General features: G+C 38.1%; 1 protein-coding gene across 4 annotated transcripts in view; it reads right to left on the bottom strand.

Annotated features, from left to right (window-relative positions):
* The window catches only part of ttyh2 (tweety family member 2), a 107,159-nt gene that overhangs the window by 13,059 nt on the left and 75,046 nt on the right, over positions 1–19,054 (bottom strand). For all 4 annotated transcript variants that reach the window (XM_022669069.2, XM_022669071.2, XM_022669070.2 and 1 more), the window contains exons 4-8: positions 9,538–9,758; positions 5,376–5,471; positions 5,144–5,216; positions 3,881–3,950; positions 2,639–2,694 (exon numbers count right to left, since the gene is read on the bottom strand). In XM_022669069.2, the coding sequence (XP_022524790.2) occupies positions 2,639–2,694; positions 3,881–3,950; positions 5,144–5,216; positions 5,376–5,471; positions 9,538–9,758 (516 nt within the window). The remainder of the gene's footprint in view (positions 1–2,638; positions 2,695–3,880; positions 3,951–5,143; positions 5,217–5,375; positions 5,472–9,537; positions 9,759–19,054) is intronic.

Genomic DNA, 19,054 nt, shown 5'->3' with positions numbered 1-19,054 from the left:
TGAGATTTAATTGCTATGAACTGCAGTTCTGCTGTTGTTAATTATGCAGGACCTACAGGCAAACCAGTCAGTCTGGTGCTGACCTCTATCCCACAACTACATACACTATAGTGCAGAGTATAGTATTGGGACACCTGCTCATTCATTGCAGAATGGATTCACTGTGAATCCAGATCTAGCAGCAGCATTGATGATGGTAGAGAGTCTGACCACTGCACAAAGCAGCTCTTCTCCATCCAGCACATCCCAAAGATTCTCAATGAGGTTAAGATCTGAACTCTCTCAATCCATGTGTGAAAATGATGATCTCATGCTCCCTGAACTCTGAACTCTTTCACAATTCCAGCCCCATAAATCCTGGTATTGTCATCTTGGAAGAAAAAATCCATTGATGGAATAACCTGGTCTATATTCAGTATATTCAGGTAGTCAGCTGACCTCATTCTTTCAGTACATACTGTTGCTGAACTTAAACCTGCAGACCAAATGCAGCATCAACCAACCCCACATCATTTACTTACTTAAATCCAGGTGGCAACTTTTTTTTTGACCAGGCAGTAGTGCTGGGCGATATGGGAAAAATCATATATCATGATATATATCATGATGTATCACATTTAAGTATTTTTAAGTAAGTTTTCATTGTTCGAAAAATGTACAAAAATGTATCATTGCTTACTTTTTCCCAACTTTGTCTCGAAGTGACATTAAAACAAATTTGAAACAAATGAGGTAGATGCAGTAGCTATTTTTTTTTCTTCAAAAGAACAATGCGTCTCCATCGTTCAGCTCTCATGAGTTTAATAACGTAAAGCCAGAGGTGGAAATGATCACGCCAATACATTTCATCATAGCCTACTTTATATATTTGTATGAATAATTGATTAAATTACAGTAGAAACAATAGGGACGATATGTATCGATATTTATAGTCATATCGCACAGCACTACCAGGCAGTGTATATTAGTATACATACAATATTAGTATATTGTATAAAATGACCCACATGGCAACACCTTTAGCCTAATTTTATCACTGAACTAAGTCTCAGTTTCAGCAGTGAAGAGAAGAATTAGGGATCTGGCAGGTGATGCATTAAGTAAGTAAAATAATAATAATAATAATAATAATAATAAAAGTTTGTCATGGATGGATGGATGGATGGATGGATACTTTATTTATCCCGAAGGAAACTTAGGCGACAAACAAATAAGTAAAGACTGAAAAAGCTGTATTTACATTCACTCTCGGGTCTCTAGCCACTGATTCCTTAAAAGGCGTTGAAAAAAGGGTCTTTCCCAACAACAAAAAAGTACAATTTTATTGGTTAATTTTATTAACCAATATTATTTACTTCTAGTACATCAAACATATTTATATGATGTTTCAAACTAAATAATATCAGTAAATGCCCCAATTTATTTATTTAGACTAAAAAGTTTACATTTTTTTTACATTTCATATAGTTTTAATTGTGTGTCTAATCATTTTGTGGAATAACTCTGTATTATAATATGTGTTGTTATCATAAGCAGCTGAAAATAAATATCTAGCATAGTAAATCAGTTTTGTTATTATTTCGAATATTATTGGCCATATTGGCCCTGACCAAAATACTCAAAAGCATAGGCTGCTCTGAGTGTCAGGTGGTTTTTAATAATCTACATGTATCATAGAGGTGTGATTATCAAGATTTATAAGTCTGCCTGATGCTCTCCATGTATTTTGTTAAATACATAATGTAATTGCCATGTAATTAACTATCATCAATAGATCATTGGTAAATTTTTGACCAAAACAATTCTGCTTCCTTTTTCACTTCAAATTATTACATTTTTGAGCAGCCATATGGCTTCTGGAGTAAAGGAGTGGGCTAGAGAGGTGTAAAGCCCCCCCCCCAGTATTGAGTTGTGAAGCAGTGGAACTGTGTTCTCTGGAATGATGAAGCTCTGTCCAATTCTTTTGAGATGATTTGGGGATGTTGTGATTCTGGGATGATGAGTTGGGGTGATGATGACATAATGTATCTGTAAGATGCGGAAACTGACGTAACTCCTGACTAACTATCGCTTTAAACGCCAGTATCTGGTCGTGATCAGATGATTCAGACTACAAAGAGGAAGATCTGACGACCTCAATTAACCAGTGACAGCCAGATTTAATTACCCTGCTTTGATCTGACATTAGATCACCACTCTGAATCAAAAGAGCTGAGAAACAAACCGAGCTGAAGAACAAAGCAGCTTCTCACACACTCACACACACACATTTACAAAAACACACACATTCACAAACACTCACACACACAGACGGTTGGGAATGTGTGTGTTCGTTTTGTTTGCTGAAGTGTAAAAGCGTTATTGATCTTGAGTGTAGAATCTCATAACTACACACACACACACACACACACTCACACACACACTAACACAGAGACACACTAAGACACACATAAGTGAGCAAGCAAACAAGCGAGAGAGACAGTGAGAGACAGAGAGAGACAGTGAGAGACAGAGAGAGAGATAGTGAGAGACAGAGAGAGAGATAGTGAGAGACAGAGAGAGAGACGGAGAGAGAGAGAGAGAGAGAGAGAGAGAGAGAGGGAGAGAGAGAGGGTGGTAGAGAGAGATATACTGGTACCTGTTGGAAGGGGTTGGGGAGCGTCTGGCTGCAGTATAAGTAATAATGAACGATTTCTGTGGAGAGAATCAGACGCATGGTTAAATCAGTGGTCGAAATGACATTCCAGCATTCCACAACATTTTACACAATAACTACACACTGGAATTTCTAAATCTGTTACTCTTGTGTAATAGGCTCTATGCACGGTAGGGGTGTGATGCGTCTATTTCAATCTTTTTATACCTGCAGAGTAGCTTCTGGTCTGTGAAAGTATATGTAGTTCATATGAAAATACACTGCTTTTTTTTAACTGTACCCGATGCTACACAGACTAATCTCAGTTCAGTCTCAAATGAACTCTGGAGCGGTTTGTTTGTGGTGAGAACGGAATCCAAACTTGATCCAAACCAACTTTCAAACATACTTCTCATGTTTAAGCTAAACAGCTTTTCAGGTGCTGTTAAACCTGATTTATTATCCAGATAATCACTACAGATATATACATTTAAACCACTCATCCTACTGAAAACAATGTGTTTAAAATAGGGGTGTCAATCGATTAAAAAATTTAATCCAATTAATCACAGCAAAATTCTGTGATTAACTGCGATTAATCACATTTGTTTTTCTTCAGACGTAAATTATTATAGGGAATATTTAAATGTAAATAAAATAATTAATGTAAGAAATGTAAAATGCTGTTATATGTATATTAGTGGTGTCAATTAAAATAATATAAATATAAATATATACATTTATAAAAAAAAAAAAATATATATATATATAAATATATAAAATATTATATACTTGTATGTTTGAGGGGATATAAAAGCAACATAAGGTAATGGAATAACAAATGCATGATAGATTGGATTGTAAATTGGTTTGTGAGGATTTCTGAGTGTTTGCGTGTGTGTGTGTTCATACTGAAGGCACATCGGATTATAAGACACACTGACGACAACAAGACTTTGTGGTGCACGCATGTCACATGATTACACTAAGGCGTAAAACTTGTCTGCTTTTTTATTTCTTTAATTTATAAATATTTTTCTGATTTCTTTTTTCCCCTTCATCTTGAGGAATCAAGAGCAGGGAAGGATACATCAGTTGTGCCCATCAAATTAAGCTGAACGTTGGCTGCATTTTTTTGCTGTATATGAAGGATTCTTTGCTTAGGAATAGCCTTCAATGATGTAGTGGCTGAGAAATGCATCAGTCTAGGATGTGTGTGTGTGTGTGTGTGTGTGAGTGTGTCACCTGAGCTGATGATGTCTTTGGTCTGGTTCATGATAAACTTGTCTGGAGACACACAGAAATCACTGGTGCCCTGCAGAACACACACGCACACGCGCACACACACAAACACACGCAAACACACGCACACACACACACACGCACACACGCCGAAATGCATGTAACAAAGCACATTTGCATTCTTGCATATATTTACATATACAGAAACACACATACACACAGTTCACTGCATCCCAATGCAGCACACACACACACACACACACACACGCGCACACACACACAGTGCTAGAAAAAACTATTTCTCAAAGCACATTAACATATATGTAAATTTCTCCACGCCTGGATGCACAAACACTGCTGATTTCCCCCGAGTTCATCCTCCCTGATCCCTTACAGCACACAGATTCAGCCTCATTACACACTCACTGACCAGCACTGACCACACACAAACACACACACACACACACACACACACTCCATCCATCCTTCTTTAAGAACAACAAAGTAGGTAGGTTTTATAGGTGTTTCAATAAATTGACCAGTATTAGCAGATGGTAGTGTTTCCAATAAAGTGGCCACAAGTGTGTGGAAGCACAATGTAGGTAGATGTTTCTAATAAAGAGGCCACAAATGAGTGAAAGCTCAAGTTACTGTAGGTAGGTGTTTCTAATAAAGTGGCCAACAGTGGGTGGAAGCACAAGGTAGGCAGGTGTTTCTAATAAAGTGGCCACACATGAGTGGAAGTACAAGGTAGGTAGGCATGTGTTTTTAATAAAGTGGCCACCAGTGAGTGGAAGTACAAGGTTGGCAGGTGTTTCTAATAAAGTGGCCACTAGAGAGTCGAAACACAACGTTGGTAGGTGTTTATAATAAAGTGGCCACAAGTGAGTTGAAGTTAAAGGTAGGTAGGTGTTTCTAATAAAGTGGCCAACAGTGGGTGGAAGCACAAGGTATGTAGATGTTTCTAATAAAGTGGCCACCACTGAGTGGAAACACAAGGTAGGTATGTAGCTGTTTCTAATAAAGTGGCCACAAGTGAGCAGAAGCACAAGTTACTGTAGGTAGGTGTTTCCAATAAAGTGGCCACACATGAGTGGACGCACAAGGTAGGCAGGTATGTGTTTCTAATAAAGTGGCCATAAGTGAGTGGAAGCACAAAGCAGTTGGATGTTTCTAATAAATTGGCCACCAGTGATTGGAAGCGCAAGGTAGGTAGGGTGTTTCTAATAAAGTGGCCACCAGTGGAAGCACAGTTCTAGAACTCACCACAGCTGTTGCTATATCAGCGCCCAGAGACGCCCAGCTCAGAATCAGAGTTAGAACACCAAACACCATCATCCTGCAACACACACACACACACACACACGTAAACATAAAATGTATATGTACTGTAGTTTATCTAAAGAAGAAATGAAAATTAACATTCACATAAGTTCCAGACCACATAAGGCAAACAAGAAATATTTCTCTATGTATCAGTTAATTATTTGGTTCTTACGTGGTGAGGAGCCAGCGGGACTGCTTGGCCAGGCCAAGACAAGCTGCCAGACAGATGATCAGATCCAGGATCAGTATCAGCAGATATGTCAACCACCTGCAAGAACATTAACACACAAATAATATTATTAATATTAATAACACTCTAAATATAGGCATTGTGATATTAATATACACTGAGGGAGGAGGAGCTACAGTCTCTCATTATGGTGAATATATATTTATATTAATAACACTCTAAATGTAGATAGCATGATATACACTGATTGAGGTGGAGCTTCAGCCTTGCATTAGGATGAATATATATCACTCTAAATGAAATACACTGAAACTACTGAGCTACAGTCTCTCAGTAGCGTGGAATAGGGCCTGATAGACGTAGTAAGAATAATAAATGACTACATTTAATGCTTCTGTTAAGTGGAATATATGCTTAGATGTGTGAGAGAGAAATAGAAGTACATGAAGAGAGTGTGTGTGTGTGTGTGTGTAGTCTCTGTAGAGTGTGTCTATTTGTGGAGCTGCGGTCACTCTCCTCAGACTGTCTGATTAATATTAGATGAGTCAGATCTATAGGCTTTAATATTTCATACTCTGAAAGCTGGGCTAAGGGATTAACTCAGCAGCACTGCTCTCAATAGAACACACACACACACACACACACACACACACACACTAAAGAGGATCATTTCAGATGCCGATAGAACCTGATAATGTGACTAAAAGCAGAAAGAAAGATTGTCTGACTCTAAACACACATCAGCACACACACACACACACACACACACACACACACACACACACACACACACACGCACACACACAAGCACACACACAAGCACACACACAAGCACACACACAAGCACACACACAAGCACACACACAAGCACACACACAAGCACACACACATACACACACTGGGCAGGGAATTGCAGTGAACGGTAAATGCTCCTTAATGGCCGCATCAGTCTAACTACAGGATCTCTACAGCACTCTAATAAGGACTAATGTGATGTAATGGGTTTAAATTAGTCTATGGAGTTGATTACACACACACACACACACACAAACACACAGTTGTCGACTGCCTTTCAAGCCCACATTAAAGTAAGCGAACACCCTTCTCTGGAAAGCATACACCCAAAATAAATGCAAAAACTAAATTTATTTAAGTTTAAGTGTTAGTAGTAATACCAGTATTAAAAGTGGCCTTACAGTAGGTTTAACAGGATTACAGAATCGTATTTTTCACACTATAAGGTGCACCGGATTATAAGGCGCATTATGCAACACTAGTAAGGAACAGAAGTGTCTCCATGTTTTCCTACTTATTTAGCAGCCAGCAGAAAGATGTGTTAAACTAAGCTAAATCAAGTAAACAAAACTGCAATTAATTGTCTTTTAAAGTCAAACAAGCACTGGATTTTAATCTACACTGATTTCTCTCCTGAAAACTGTTTATTTGGTTGAGTAAAGAGCTTCTGTTTATCTACAGTAAGCTTAGATTTGCAGATGTCCACGGCTAGCCACTGTTACCGGCTAATTCCGCTTGACAGCGCTACACTGAGGTTAGCCAGGGCGATATTAGCTAGCGGTTTGTCCCACGTAGTTTAGCACGGTTAGCAGTTAATGCTATTGATGCTTCAGCTTTGCTAGCCAGGGTTAGCTACAGGCTACTGGCCGATAATACTCACCTCTGAATGGCAAAAGAGCTAGCGCTTAGCATGGTTAGCGGATAATGCTAATACTGCTCCAGCCTCCGTACCAGAGAACTAAACTAAAACTTCTGTATAACGCTGCACTTCAGTGGAGTGGCTTCACTGCTCCTTACAACCTGACTGGTAAAATTCATACATAAGGTGCACCGGATTACAAGGTGCTCTGATGATTTTTGGGAAAATTAAAGGATTTTAAGTGAGCCTTAAAGTGCGAAAAAATATGGTATTAGTTGAAATAGTATTATAGCAGCATTAGTAATAGTGCACTTATACTAGCTCAGTTTTACAACAATATAAGTGATAGTATTCTTATAACAACACAATTGTAACATTATTAGTGCTAGTACCATAGTGGTAGTATTACAGCAGTATTAGTGGTAATAGTAGTACTTGTATTATAGCAGTATTTGCTTGTATATGGTTGTATAAGGCTCTATAATATCTTTGTTCTGCTTTCAAAGCATCCTCACTGCTCTCTCTAAACACATTCTGTCTGCTCAAAGCAGCTGAGCCTCCCTTGTAAAGCATGCCGTATCATTTGCAAAGCAAAACAAACAGCCCATAATAAGTGCTGAAGTGTGCTGTTGTAAAGGATTATAAATCAGTCCAAATGAACCAGACCTCTAGACTCTAGAGAGTCTTCTGATCCCTTCCTGAACCAGAACAAGAACATGAATCTCACTAATTAAATGCTGTTTTTTAGATAAGGTTTCAGAGCTGCTATTAATGAGGCAGTGGAATGCTGTGATAATGAACACCATTACATCTCACACTATTGATCACCTACTGGCACTGGATACACCACTGACCAGTCCCTGGATTTGCACTATATTTGCACTGTCCTGATATATAATGATATATACAGTACAAACACAAACATATAAATAAGTAAAGAAATGATCCACAGAAAACTTAAATATGGCAATTATTTGCACATTTTAGACACAAATCTAGTGGTTTAAACATATTGGAAATGTAGAATAACCTTGGTATACAATGACTTAAAAAAGTATTCATACCCCTTGAACCTTTATCCCTTTTTTTCAACCACAAACTTAAATGTTTTTTTTACTGAGATTTTAAGTGATAGGCCAACACAAAGTAGCACATTATTCTGAAGTGAAACAAAAAAAAAAGATTCATGGTTTTTTAAATTTAAATTAAATACATTTTTTCAAAGTGTGACATGCAAAAGTATTTAGTATTTAGTACGTCAATGCTTAGTAGAGCCACCTTTCCTTGGCTCTACCAGCTATATGCATCTAGAGACTGAGATTTTTGCCCATTCTTCTTTGCAAAACAGCTCAAGCTCAGGCAGGTTGAATGGAAACAGCAATTTTCATTTGTTACTACAGATGCTCAATAAGATTTAGGCCAGAACTTTGAATGGGTGAGTTCCTTGGTTTCCATTACACACCACTGAGGTCTTCACAGAACTGCTGTATTTATACTGAGACTTAATTATACACATCTGGTGTCAGTCCTGACGCTGTCAGCCTGCCTGTTCCGGATTCTGAACTTGTCCTTCTGGAATCCTGTTCCCAGATTGCCCTTTCACCAGAAATCTCACACACCATGGATTATGTGATGCTACAGTGATCCTGCTCACACAGCTACTGATTGCACACACCTATTATCTTGTGTATATATACTCCTAATTTCCACCCTGTCTCTGCCAAGTATTGCATCTAGTTTTCTAGCTCTCATACCACTTGTTTCTTTGTTATCCGTTACCAATCAGTTTTGTCTTTGATTTCCTCTCTGCCAAGCCTGTTGTATTGATTGTCCAGTTACTGACCTCTTTTTTATATTTTTACTACACCTTAGCCTGCTCTCTGAATTTTGGATTTTCCATGCATGACCCTCACTGTGATTTACATCTGCACTTGTCTGTCTTGTGTGTGGCACATGTGACAGATGGACTCTAATAACTATCAGTTATTAACTAATAACTAATATACTAAGCCATGCATTATTTTTTGTTCCACTTCACAATTATGTGCTACTTTTTATTGGTCTATTACTTAAAATCTTTGTGGTTGTAGGGTGACAAAATGTGACACAGTTGAATGGATTCAAATGTTTGTATCAGTGAGTTTGAAAGGTAGCAATGTGAAATTTCACCAGTTTGAGCAAAAAACTCATTTGGCAGTGCCACCCCCTTCACCCTGACCAAGTGTCTCAGACTGCCTTCGTTGAGTTTACAGCACAGCGTAAAGGAGCAGATGCAGAGCTGTTTTTTCCACTGGATTCCTGGTTTGTGAAGTTTGTTCAATAAGTGTAATATTCCAAACCATTTTCATTTTCATCAAATTACTTTACTCTGTTTACCACAGAGAACAAAGGTTCCTACGGTCCAGTTTAACCCCTAAACTGCCGCGAGAGAATCAGCACGTTGAATATTATCCCATAACAAGTGAAGAACAGTAGTCTGACCCACTTTACCTGTAATACTCCACAAATGCAGTTTGGTCAGCGATGGCGGCCAGGTCCACTTTGGCCTGCTCCCAGTCCGGCAGCCCCAGCAGCTGCTTAATGATATTATCCGACATCTGCTGCATGAACTGCAGGGTCTGCACGAAGTCCCCCCGCGCCGCAAAGATCTCGTCCAGTCGAGACAGGTGATCCTTCAGCCCACTCTGCATTCCACCCATAGTGCCCGTTACCTGGAAACAGAGAACATTTCAATATGATTAAGGACTGAGTGGAACGAGGTGTTTGAATTTCTGATGTACTGCCCAAACAGGAGGTTTATGATACTGGATACGGGTTATGTTTGTACTGGGCTGTATAAAATATTGTCAATTTATTTTAATCTTGGAATTTATTATCATCACCATTAGGTGTGAGATCACAGACTCTTCCCTAGTTAGCTGACAGGTTGACTACAACTCAGCTACTCCATGTAATGCAGATGGTCAGGGCTGCCTGTCAATTGTTTATTAATGAATTAATTCAGAAGTATTACTCCGCATTCTTATGACATAGCAGAATAAGCACATTAAAAAATCCACATCATAATGCAACCAGTTACAGATTCAGCAGAGGTGCAAGACACGCTTTTCTGCAGCCATTGTTGTATTAGAGCTGAAGTTCAGCAGTCGTATCCAGGGAAAATTCAGCTGATTCTCTTTGTTTAAACAACTCTTGATAAAAACGGCAGAGAAGCAAACACTCCAGGCATGGTAAACACACAGTTACAGCATGGCTGAGTGCTGGGCCTCCTGCCCCTGGTTACGAGTGGATTACTGATCTGGAGCATAATGGTTTCTTATAAAGCAGACAGATCTGAACAGTCATCAGATGCACAGGCTGAACGCCAGCATGCGTAATGACAGGGCGCTATATGTGGACAGGGTGTGTAGGGAGTGAATTTGGGCTGTGTGGTAAAATATGATGGTTTGAGTTCTGTGAGAGCTCTTTGTTAGAATAAAGAATTCTGTCTTTTCTTGCCATGTGCTCCCCAGCACACGGTCCAGTGTTTACTTCTTGTCTCCACCTTCAGTGTTACTCATACATGTTCTTGTATGTCTTTACTTCAGACATGGTTGCCATGGTTTGTTTTTCTTAGTTTATCCCCTGTCTGTTCATTTTTCTGGTTGTGACTTCTGAATTTTATTTTCTGTAATTTATTTTGAAGGTTTAGTGTAAAGAGTGCTGAATACTTTTGCTCTTTTTATTTTATTTGTTTAATTTGATTATAATTTTAAATAAAACCATGTATCCTTTTTGTTCCACTTCACAATCATGTGCTACTTTGTGTTGATCTATCACTTAAAATCTTCATCTCAAATCTCAAACAATTAAGTTTTTGGTAGTATGGTTACAAAACGTGAAAAAGTTAAAAAAAAAAAAAAAAAAAAAAAAAAAAAAAAGGTATGAATACTTTTGCAAGCCATTGTATTTTTTTCTATTTATTTTATTATTTATTGTATTTACTTTTGTATGTTATTTGCTTTTATTTGTTACACTATTATTGTTTTATACATATATAAAATCAGAATCCTAGTAAGTTTATGATTACGAAAAATATTTTTTTTGTTTCTACTGAATGTATGAAACCATTACATTTAAATCACAACATTTTTTGATGGCGATGTAAATTCTTGAAATTAATTTTGAGATTTTTTTTTTTAAATTAAAGTATATTGTTGTCGTAGAAATACCCTGAAATATTGGTATATTATTTATGGGTCATACTGCACACCACTAAACAACACTGTACCTCACAAACAGATTGTGTCAAAATAAAAGACATTAATACAAAACAACATGGTAAAATAAGTCACTGATACAAATAAATAAACAGACCATGTCAAAATAAAAGTCACTGATACAAATAAGCAGACCAAAATAGTCATTATAATTATGATATATATTATGATATATAATGATCAAATAGTCATAATAGTCATAATAAAACACTTTTTAGAAAGAGTAAGAACATATTTTTACATTTTTAGCTAAAATGATTAGTTCACGTGTCTCCCTTTTTTCTTTTTTGCTGATATGAAAAATGATCTGATCTGTGACTAAAAAAACCCACAATCTGATCCAAACCATCAGTTTTGAGAACTTAATTTTGACCACTGCCATCATGTCAGATGGAGCTGGTCCAATTTTGGCTTTATAGGTCGTTATCACAGCTTTAATCTGATAAGCAAAGCTAAGGAAATATACTGAAGGCCCTTTTTGCATCACTTACTTGGTGAAAAGTGGATTAAACATCGGTGAAAGAAACTTAACACATGAAACAGAAGATCTGAGCAACTTTTTGTCTTTGATTAAAATGACACTTTCATTGTGAATCAAAGAGGATGTCTAGACAAGGATTATAAAAGGGATGGGGATCTTTATCTTTAATTAATCTCCCATTCTGTCTTTGTCTTCTCCTGTCACTTTATCCTTCATAATTGGCCCAAAAGTCTTATTTTAGCGCCCAGAGTTTTCCCTCTTCCACCCAGGAGAATAACTCCAGCAGGTACTGAGAGACTTATCAAATCCTGCTCCTCAGTGGAGGAGAACTCCCTCAGGCCTGCCGCTACAGTATACCCTACTTTACAGAAATAACTTTATCTGTTACGTTTTTATGGCCGCGGATTAAAGAGCAGGCTGAAATCCGTATCGGGAGGAGGACGGAGCTTCGCCACTTTAGAGCCGTGTTTCATTTCACGCTCTGACTCGTCCCTTCAGATTTAATTGCAGGGTCTCGGCTGCTGAGGAAAGCAGAGACAATCAATTACAGCTGAAAAGAGAGAGGGAGAGAGGGAGAGAGAGAGAGAGGGAGAATCTCACTTGGGCATCTCCAGCCTGCGTTGCGAGGGGTACGGTGGAGTGGTTAAGCAGCAGAGCTCAGGGAGGATTAGCCGTCCGGTGTGTATTCATTAAACACCGTACTACATTACATTACACACAGGCGAGCTGTGGAACAACAGGATGCTTAAAGAACCTGTAATCTGCTTCTTGTTATCGGGTCTGATTAATCCTAGACTCAGTAGAAATATCAGCTCTACAAAATGCTGAAAGTGTGGAACAGAACTGGATGGTTAAAAAAATCCTATAGTCAGCATTATGGTAAATCAGTGCTCCTTTCATATAATGAATTTTAGAGGGGCACTAAGTGATTAGCACATTTGCCTCCCAGTGCTGGGGTCTTGAGTTCAAGTCCCTATCTGGGTGGAGTTTACATGTTCTCCTCGTGATTGAATGGGTTCCCCTCAGGGAGTTTTCGGTTTCCTCCCGCAGTCTTAAAATTGAGTGCAAATGTTTGTGTGTAAAACATCGTTGGGTGTCTATAAAGGTGTTATAAGTATAACTTTCCTTCATTCATTTCCTTCATTCATTCATTCACCATGGTTAATGGTCATCTCCATTACTCGGCATCAATCACCAGCACTCTGCAAAGCATAGTAATTATCCACGAACAGCATATCAATTTAAGCAAACACTGCCATGCTCTACCAAACACCATCAGTGACCCACAAATACTAACACTCTTAATCTAATGCCAACAATCACAATCAAAACAACACTATTTCACCACCAAACTCCACCATTCCTCAAACACAAAGTCTCTTTCTTTTCCTAAACCCCATCACTCTTCAAACAAACACCATCAATCATCGACATAACAAAATCCCTTATCAACCAAACACCACCACTCTTCAACCAAACACCACCACTCTTCAACCAAACACTACTACTAATAAACCAAAAAACACAACTCTTCAGTCAAACACCATCACTGTTCAACCAAACACTACCACTCATGAAACAAACACCACCACTCATCAATCAAACAATACCACTCTTCAACCAGACACCACCACTGTTTAACCAAACACTACCACTCTTCAACTAAACAATACCACTCTTCAGCCAAACACCACCACTCTTTAACTAAACAATACCGCTTCTCAACCAAACACTACCACTAATAAACCAAAAAACACCACTGTTCAACCAAACACCATCACTGTTCAAACAAACACTACCACTCATCAAACAAACACCACCACTGTTCAACCAAAGACTACCACTCTTCAACCAAACACCACCACTCATTAACCAAAAACAATCACTCTTCAACCAAACACTACCACTCATCAACCAACTCTCGCTCTAACAAGCACCACATCGATCCACCAAATATCATTATTCCCCGAAAAACATCATTCTACTTTAATCACACACAGTTATTTACCACCAAATACTGCCATTCTCCAAACCATCACTGTCCAAACATATACTCCCCTCCAAACACCATTATTTTCCAAATATCATCATTGACCTACAAACACCAACAATCTCCATCAAACGCCAACAATCATGATCTAAACACCACTATTCATCACCAAACTCAACCATTCCTCTTTTTCTTAAACTTAGCACCCTTATTCTGCACCAAACACCTTCTCAATTGTTATTCAACCCCTATCTTCACTTGAAACTGAATAAAAATGTCTCCCTGTGTCTTTTATTCACCGGCGTACAGTAAACGTCAACGCTCTGTCCAAACTCTGGCGGTTTGACCTTCCCAAACCAGGCGTACAGAGTAATGAGTGCCAGAATTCCCCTGCCCGGCGCTGAACATAACCCTGACCCTGCCGAGTCGCTGGGTATTTATAGAACTGTATCATGAGTTTTGGGTGGGAGTGAGTTCAGATCACACAATAAATAATAACCCTCAGGAAAAAAAGTTCCAGTTATGCAGCGGTATTCCCGACGGGGAGTAACAGGGAATAACAGAGAAAAGAAGAGAATTATCCGGTTCCCATTCATGTGATGCAGCTCAGGAAGCTCCTATTTCTTTATTAATTAAGCCATGCATCCTTTACGGTACCACGGCAGGAGGTCCACAGCTCATTTATGGAATCAGCATGGGGGCCGCGGAGAGTCGGAAAAGGGGGATGGAAAGGAAAGAAAAAGCTTTCAATACGAGTCGACACATCTTGGCATCTTGGCAGACTGAAACAAACACACTTCAGTATCTGACAGAGCTCTTTACTGCACATCCAGGGAGCCTGTAGACACGTCTGAGAGGATGTTCAAGGACTTCCCAAGGGAAAGACAAGACAAGCAGAGTGAGTACACTGGAGAAAGAGTAAGAGAGAGTAAGAGAGAGAAAGAGAGAGAGAGAAAGAAAGACAGAGAGAATATCTGTATGCAGTCAGTGTGTATGGGATGCTTTAAAGCTCGGAGAATGGAAAAATAACGAGTTGTCGAGGCAGGAAGCGAAGCATTTGTAAAGTTCTTCAACAGAGCTCAGGGTTCAGGGTTAATGATGATGATAAGAATGTGGACAGTTACACTGGACACTTTGTAAAGCTTCATCAGGGTGTTTAACCACGTAAGGTTACAGAGCGGGATGTCCAGTCATGTAGCAAAATGCACTACTCCACATTATTAAGCAGGCCACAGGTTTCAAGCAATATGAGAAAGAAAAAGGAGCTCTCTGCTGCTGAAAAGCGTGAAACAGCGTGCAGTGCCTTGGATAACGTATGAAAACATTAGATATTTCATGAAAACTGAAGCGTGATCATAAATTTTATGCAGTATATCATGTGACCCTGTCTGGTAAAGGACTCTCTGAGATTTAAACTGTAGTTCATAGTAAATTAAAGGGACAGTCCGTATTATTTTGTTTCTAAACTAAAGGAAGAAGCATTTCTGAGTGGAGAAGGGATAAATTGTGAAAAAAAATATTGTGTTTAATGATACCAGTGTGCTGAAACTACCATCCCTGCTAAGCCTAATATATTCATTCTAAAAACTGGGGTGTCGGGTCGGTTTTCTCAGGAGTTCTTCTGGCCACGTCGCGTCTTTATGTACTATGTATGGCTGGTGGAGCAATGGAGACTTCAGAAGGGGAAGCTCAGAGCTCAGTAGCTCATTCACTCATAGTAAAAACAAAGAAACAAAGGAGTGAAGTTTCTGACTGAGCGCTCTCTCTCTCTCTCTCTGACTGAACATAACCTGGAGTCAGACTCAACCGCTCTGAAAGGAGACACGATCACACCCGCCCAGATTTAAATGATTCTTCCGCATGATCTGTGCAATTACCCATTCTCACCAGAGAGGACCCTGAATCCAAAAACTTACAGACATCAGCTTTAACTAATGTTTACATGTTACTAACATTTGGGCAGTGATGCTGGACAAAAATAATGCATAATCAATAGCCCTTACACTATTTTAAAAGTCAAATGTAATGCTTTTTAAGACCTTTTTACAACCTCAATAAATATAATTTAAGACCCACAAATGTAGTCATAATTTTTTGTAGTTCTCTCCCGGAAACGTTAGCTAACTTTCTGCTGACATTAGTATGTTAGCTAACTTGCTGCTAATGTTATCTAGCTCTCTGCTAACCTTAGTTCTATTCCTTGTAACGTAAGCTAGCTCGTTTACGCTAGCTTAAGTTAGTATGTTAGGTAGCTTGTGCTACAGTTTATGTTAGCTGTTCGCCACTAATGTTAGCTAGCCTTCCGCTAACCTAAGTGCTATCCCTTTAAACGTTAGCTAGCTGGCTTTAGCTAGCTAAAGTTAGTATGTTAGCTAGCTTGCCGCTAAAGTAAATATGTTAGCTAACTCACCACTAATGTTAGCTAGCTATCTGCTTACCTTAGTTCTATCCCTAGTAACGTTAGCTTGCTTGTTCAAGCTAGTTAAAGTTAGTATGTTAGCTAGCTTGCCGCTAAAGTTAATATGTTAGCTAATTCGCCCCCCAAATGTTAGCTGGCTCTCCGCTTACCTTAGTTCTATCCCTGGTAACGTTAGCTTGCTCGTTCAAGCTAGTTAAAGTTAGTATGTTAGCTAGCTTGCCGCTAAAGTTAATATGTTAGCTAACTCGCCACTAATGTTAGCTGGCTCTCTGCTTACCTTAGTTCTATCCCTGGTAATGTTAGCTTGCTCGTCGTTCAAGCTAGCTAAAGTTAGTATGTTAGCTAGCTTGCCACTAATGTTAGCTAGCTCTATGCTAACCTTAGTTCTCTCCCTGGATTAGATGTTTACGATGGGCCACTGTGTTTGAAAATTTAATACCTACACCAAATTTACAGTAAATTTAAGACAATTTAAGACCTTAATTACCCTGATTTTAATTTAAATTTAGGACATTTTAAGGCTTTTAAGGACCTGCTGGAACTATGTAGCAACACAGTTCATCAGTCAGCCAATTGCCTCTTCTTGGACAGCCCACTATAGTGCGCCTGTATATAAGGCTATAAGGCTACAGTAACACACACAACAACAGGGTCATAACGTAACTCTAAAATTTGAGAGTTTGAGGTCATAACCTGGTATTAGGCAAAACACTGCAGAGGATTTTGGAGCCACTTCGCATCACTCAGCTGCACTGACCTCCTGACCCTGGAACACAGGCACATTTAAACTGACCGTGGGAAATCTCCACAGACTTCCCAGTGTGTATTTAACCTTGCAGCACAGGCCTGAGGTCAGCCAGTTCACCACAGTACGCTGACTCAGACCACAGGGGGGCGGGGCCGGCTGACTCCAGGTCAGCCTCGGGCTGGGACTTTTGGGCCGGGTGTGTTCGAGATGAGCTAATCCCCATTAGATGCAGATGGAGAATTAATCCCCTTCTCCATAACAGCGTAAGTGTACAGCTGCTTCAAACTAATCCAAACCCAACCACACACATACACACACACACACACACACATTTCCCCCAGGACCCTGCTGAGGAGTGTGAGAATTATGGGAAGTGCTTCAGGTGTTGGCGTGTAAACCTAGGCCATGATCCAGAATAACATCAGTGTTAATCTACAGAACATTACAACCATTTAACCTTCAGAAAGCACATCAATTAATCACAACACACAAGCATCACATACCTTTAGGTGAATTAACTCAGTAATTAAAGGTTCTTAATGCAAATGCCTTACACTGGCAGTGTTTCAACCACATGTTCCCATACTTTTGCCATTCACAATCTATAGATTGTGCCTAATCCATAGAGTTTAATATGATGTTGACCCATTCTTTGCCGCATAAACAGCTTAATTAACTTTAAAATACATTGTATTATTAGGCATAGTGTCTTTTACATTGACCTAATTGCAAAAGTAAAATATGTAAATAAAAACATCAATAAAAACTATTTAGAACACTAAAACAAATAGAATTTAGAACCCACTCTCCACAAATACATTTTACCAAAATATAATTATTAAAATCCCTCAGAGATATATATATATATATATATATATATATATATATATATATATATATATATATATTTTTTTTTTTTTTTTGCAATGTTGGTGTGTGATTACAAATCCCATCTAAGCTTTAAAAATTCGAAAAATAACTCATAATAAATCCATAAGTAGCCGCCATTTAGCAATTTTTATGTTTTTGCTAATTCCATGCTAAAAACTAAATCCTGTTACTTTCAGTCCTGTTACTCACAACAAAGAGTAACAGGATTGAGTTCCAGTAACAGGAGTGAGTTCCAGTAACTGGAATGAGTATTGTCCCCTGGTCTATTGATTTATGACTGCGCATGTATTTATAGTGTTTTTTGTCATATATATATATATATATATATATATAAAATATTTAAACATGCGGTCAACCATTTTTTTTTATAAAAGACTTTCTTGAGAGAAAATCAAAGGAATGAATAGACTTTTAAACATGCTTTTTAAATGTCACATGAGTTTTGGTAACAGGACTGAGAAAAATGTGCTATGTAACCAGTACAGTTAAAAAAAGATAAAAAAAAAAAAAAAAAAAATATATATATATATATATATATATATATATATATATATATATATATATATACACACACAACAATATATATGTTAGAAAAAGCCTTATATACACAGACTATTATCATACTACTAATAATAATAACACTAATACTTATTATGCAAGAATTCAAAACAAAGACTATAAAGACATGAAAACAATAAGGACATCTATGGCAAAATAAAAATATGACAAGACTTGGTCAAAAATTTGATTTGACAAAAGCTGTAGGCTAGAAAACAACTAGGGTGTGTGGTATGTATAGTAAACCAGATGTTAATTTTATACATCTATACAAAAAAAATCTATACTTCTAATGGCTAAAGAGAAATGTTATCTTAATATTTCTTAATGTTTCTAACATGGAATAAACTGTTAAATTTACTTCATTAAAATCAAACCCATAAAGTGGTCCTAAATATATCATAAATCTTTCTATTGCCATATTACACACACTAACACGTCTGCATAAAGCTTTCCTTCAATTGGAAACAGAGTGAGCACTAATTCCGTCTCCAGTGAGACACTGCCAGTCTAAATGAATTTAAATTCAGTTTAATCCGTGGATGGTAATTATGCAATTTCACGGCATAGAGAGAGCATCAGTCTCATTTTCCAGCCCGTATCACAGCAAAGCCACAATCCAATCATACTCATTAACACTGCACCACAAAACAAGATACTA

This window comes from Astyanax mexicanus, chromosome 15, assembly GCF_023375975.1.
Source record: "Astyanax mexicanus isolate ESR-SI-001 chromosome 15, AstMex3_surface, whole genome shotgun sequence".
Taxonomy (NCBI): domain Eukaryota; kingdom Metazoa; phylum Chordata; class Actinopteri; order Characiformes; family Acestrorhamphidae; genus Astyanax; species Astyanax mexicanus.
The sequence above is the reverse complement of the archived record's forward strand: the minus strand, read 5'-3'. Positions and strand labels throughout refer to the sequence as shown.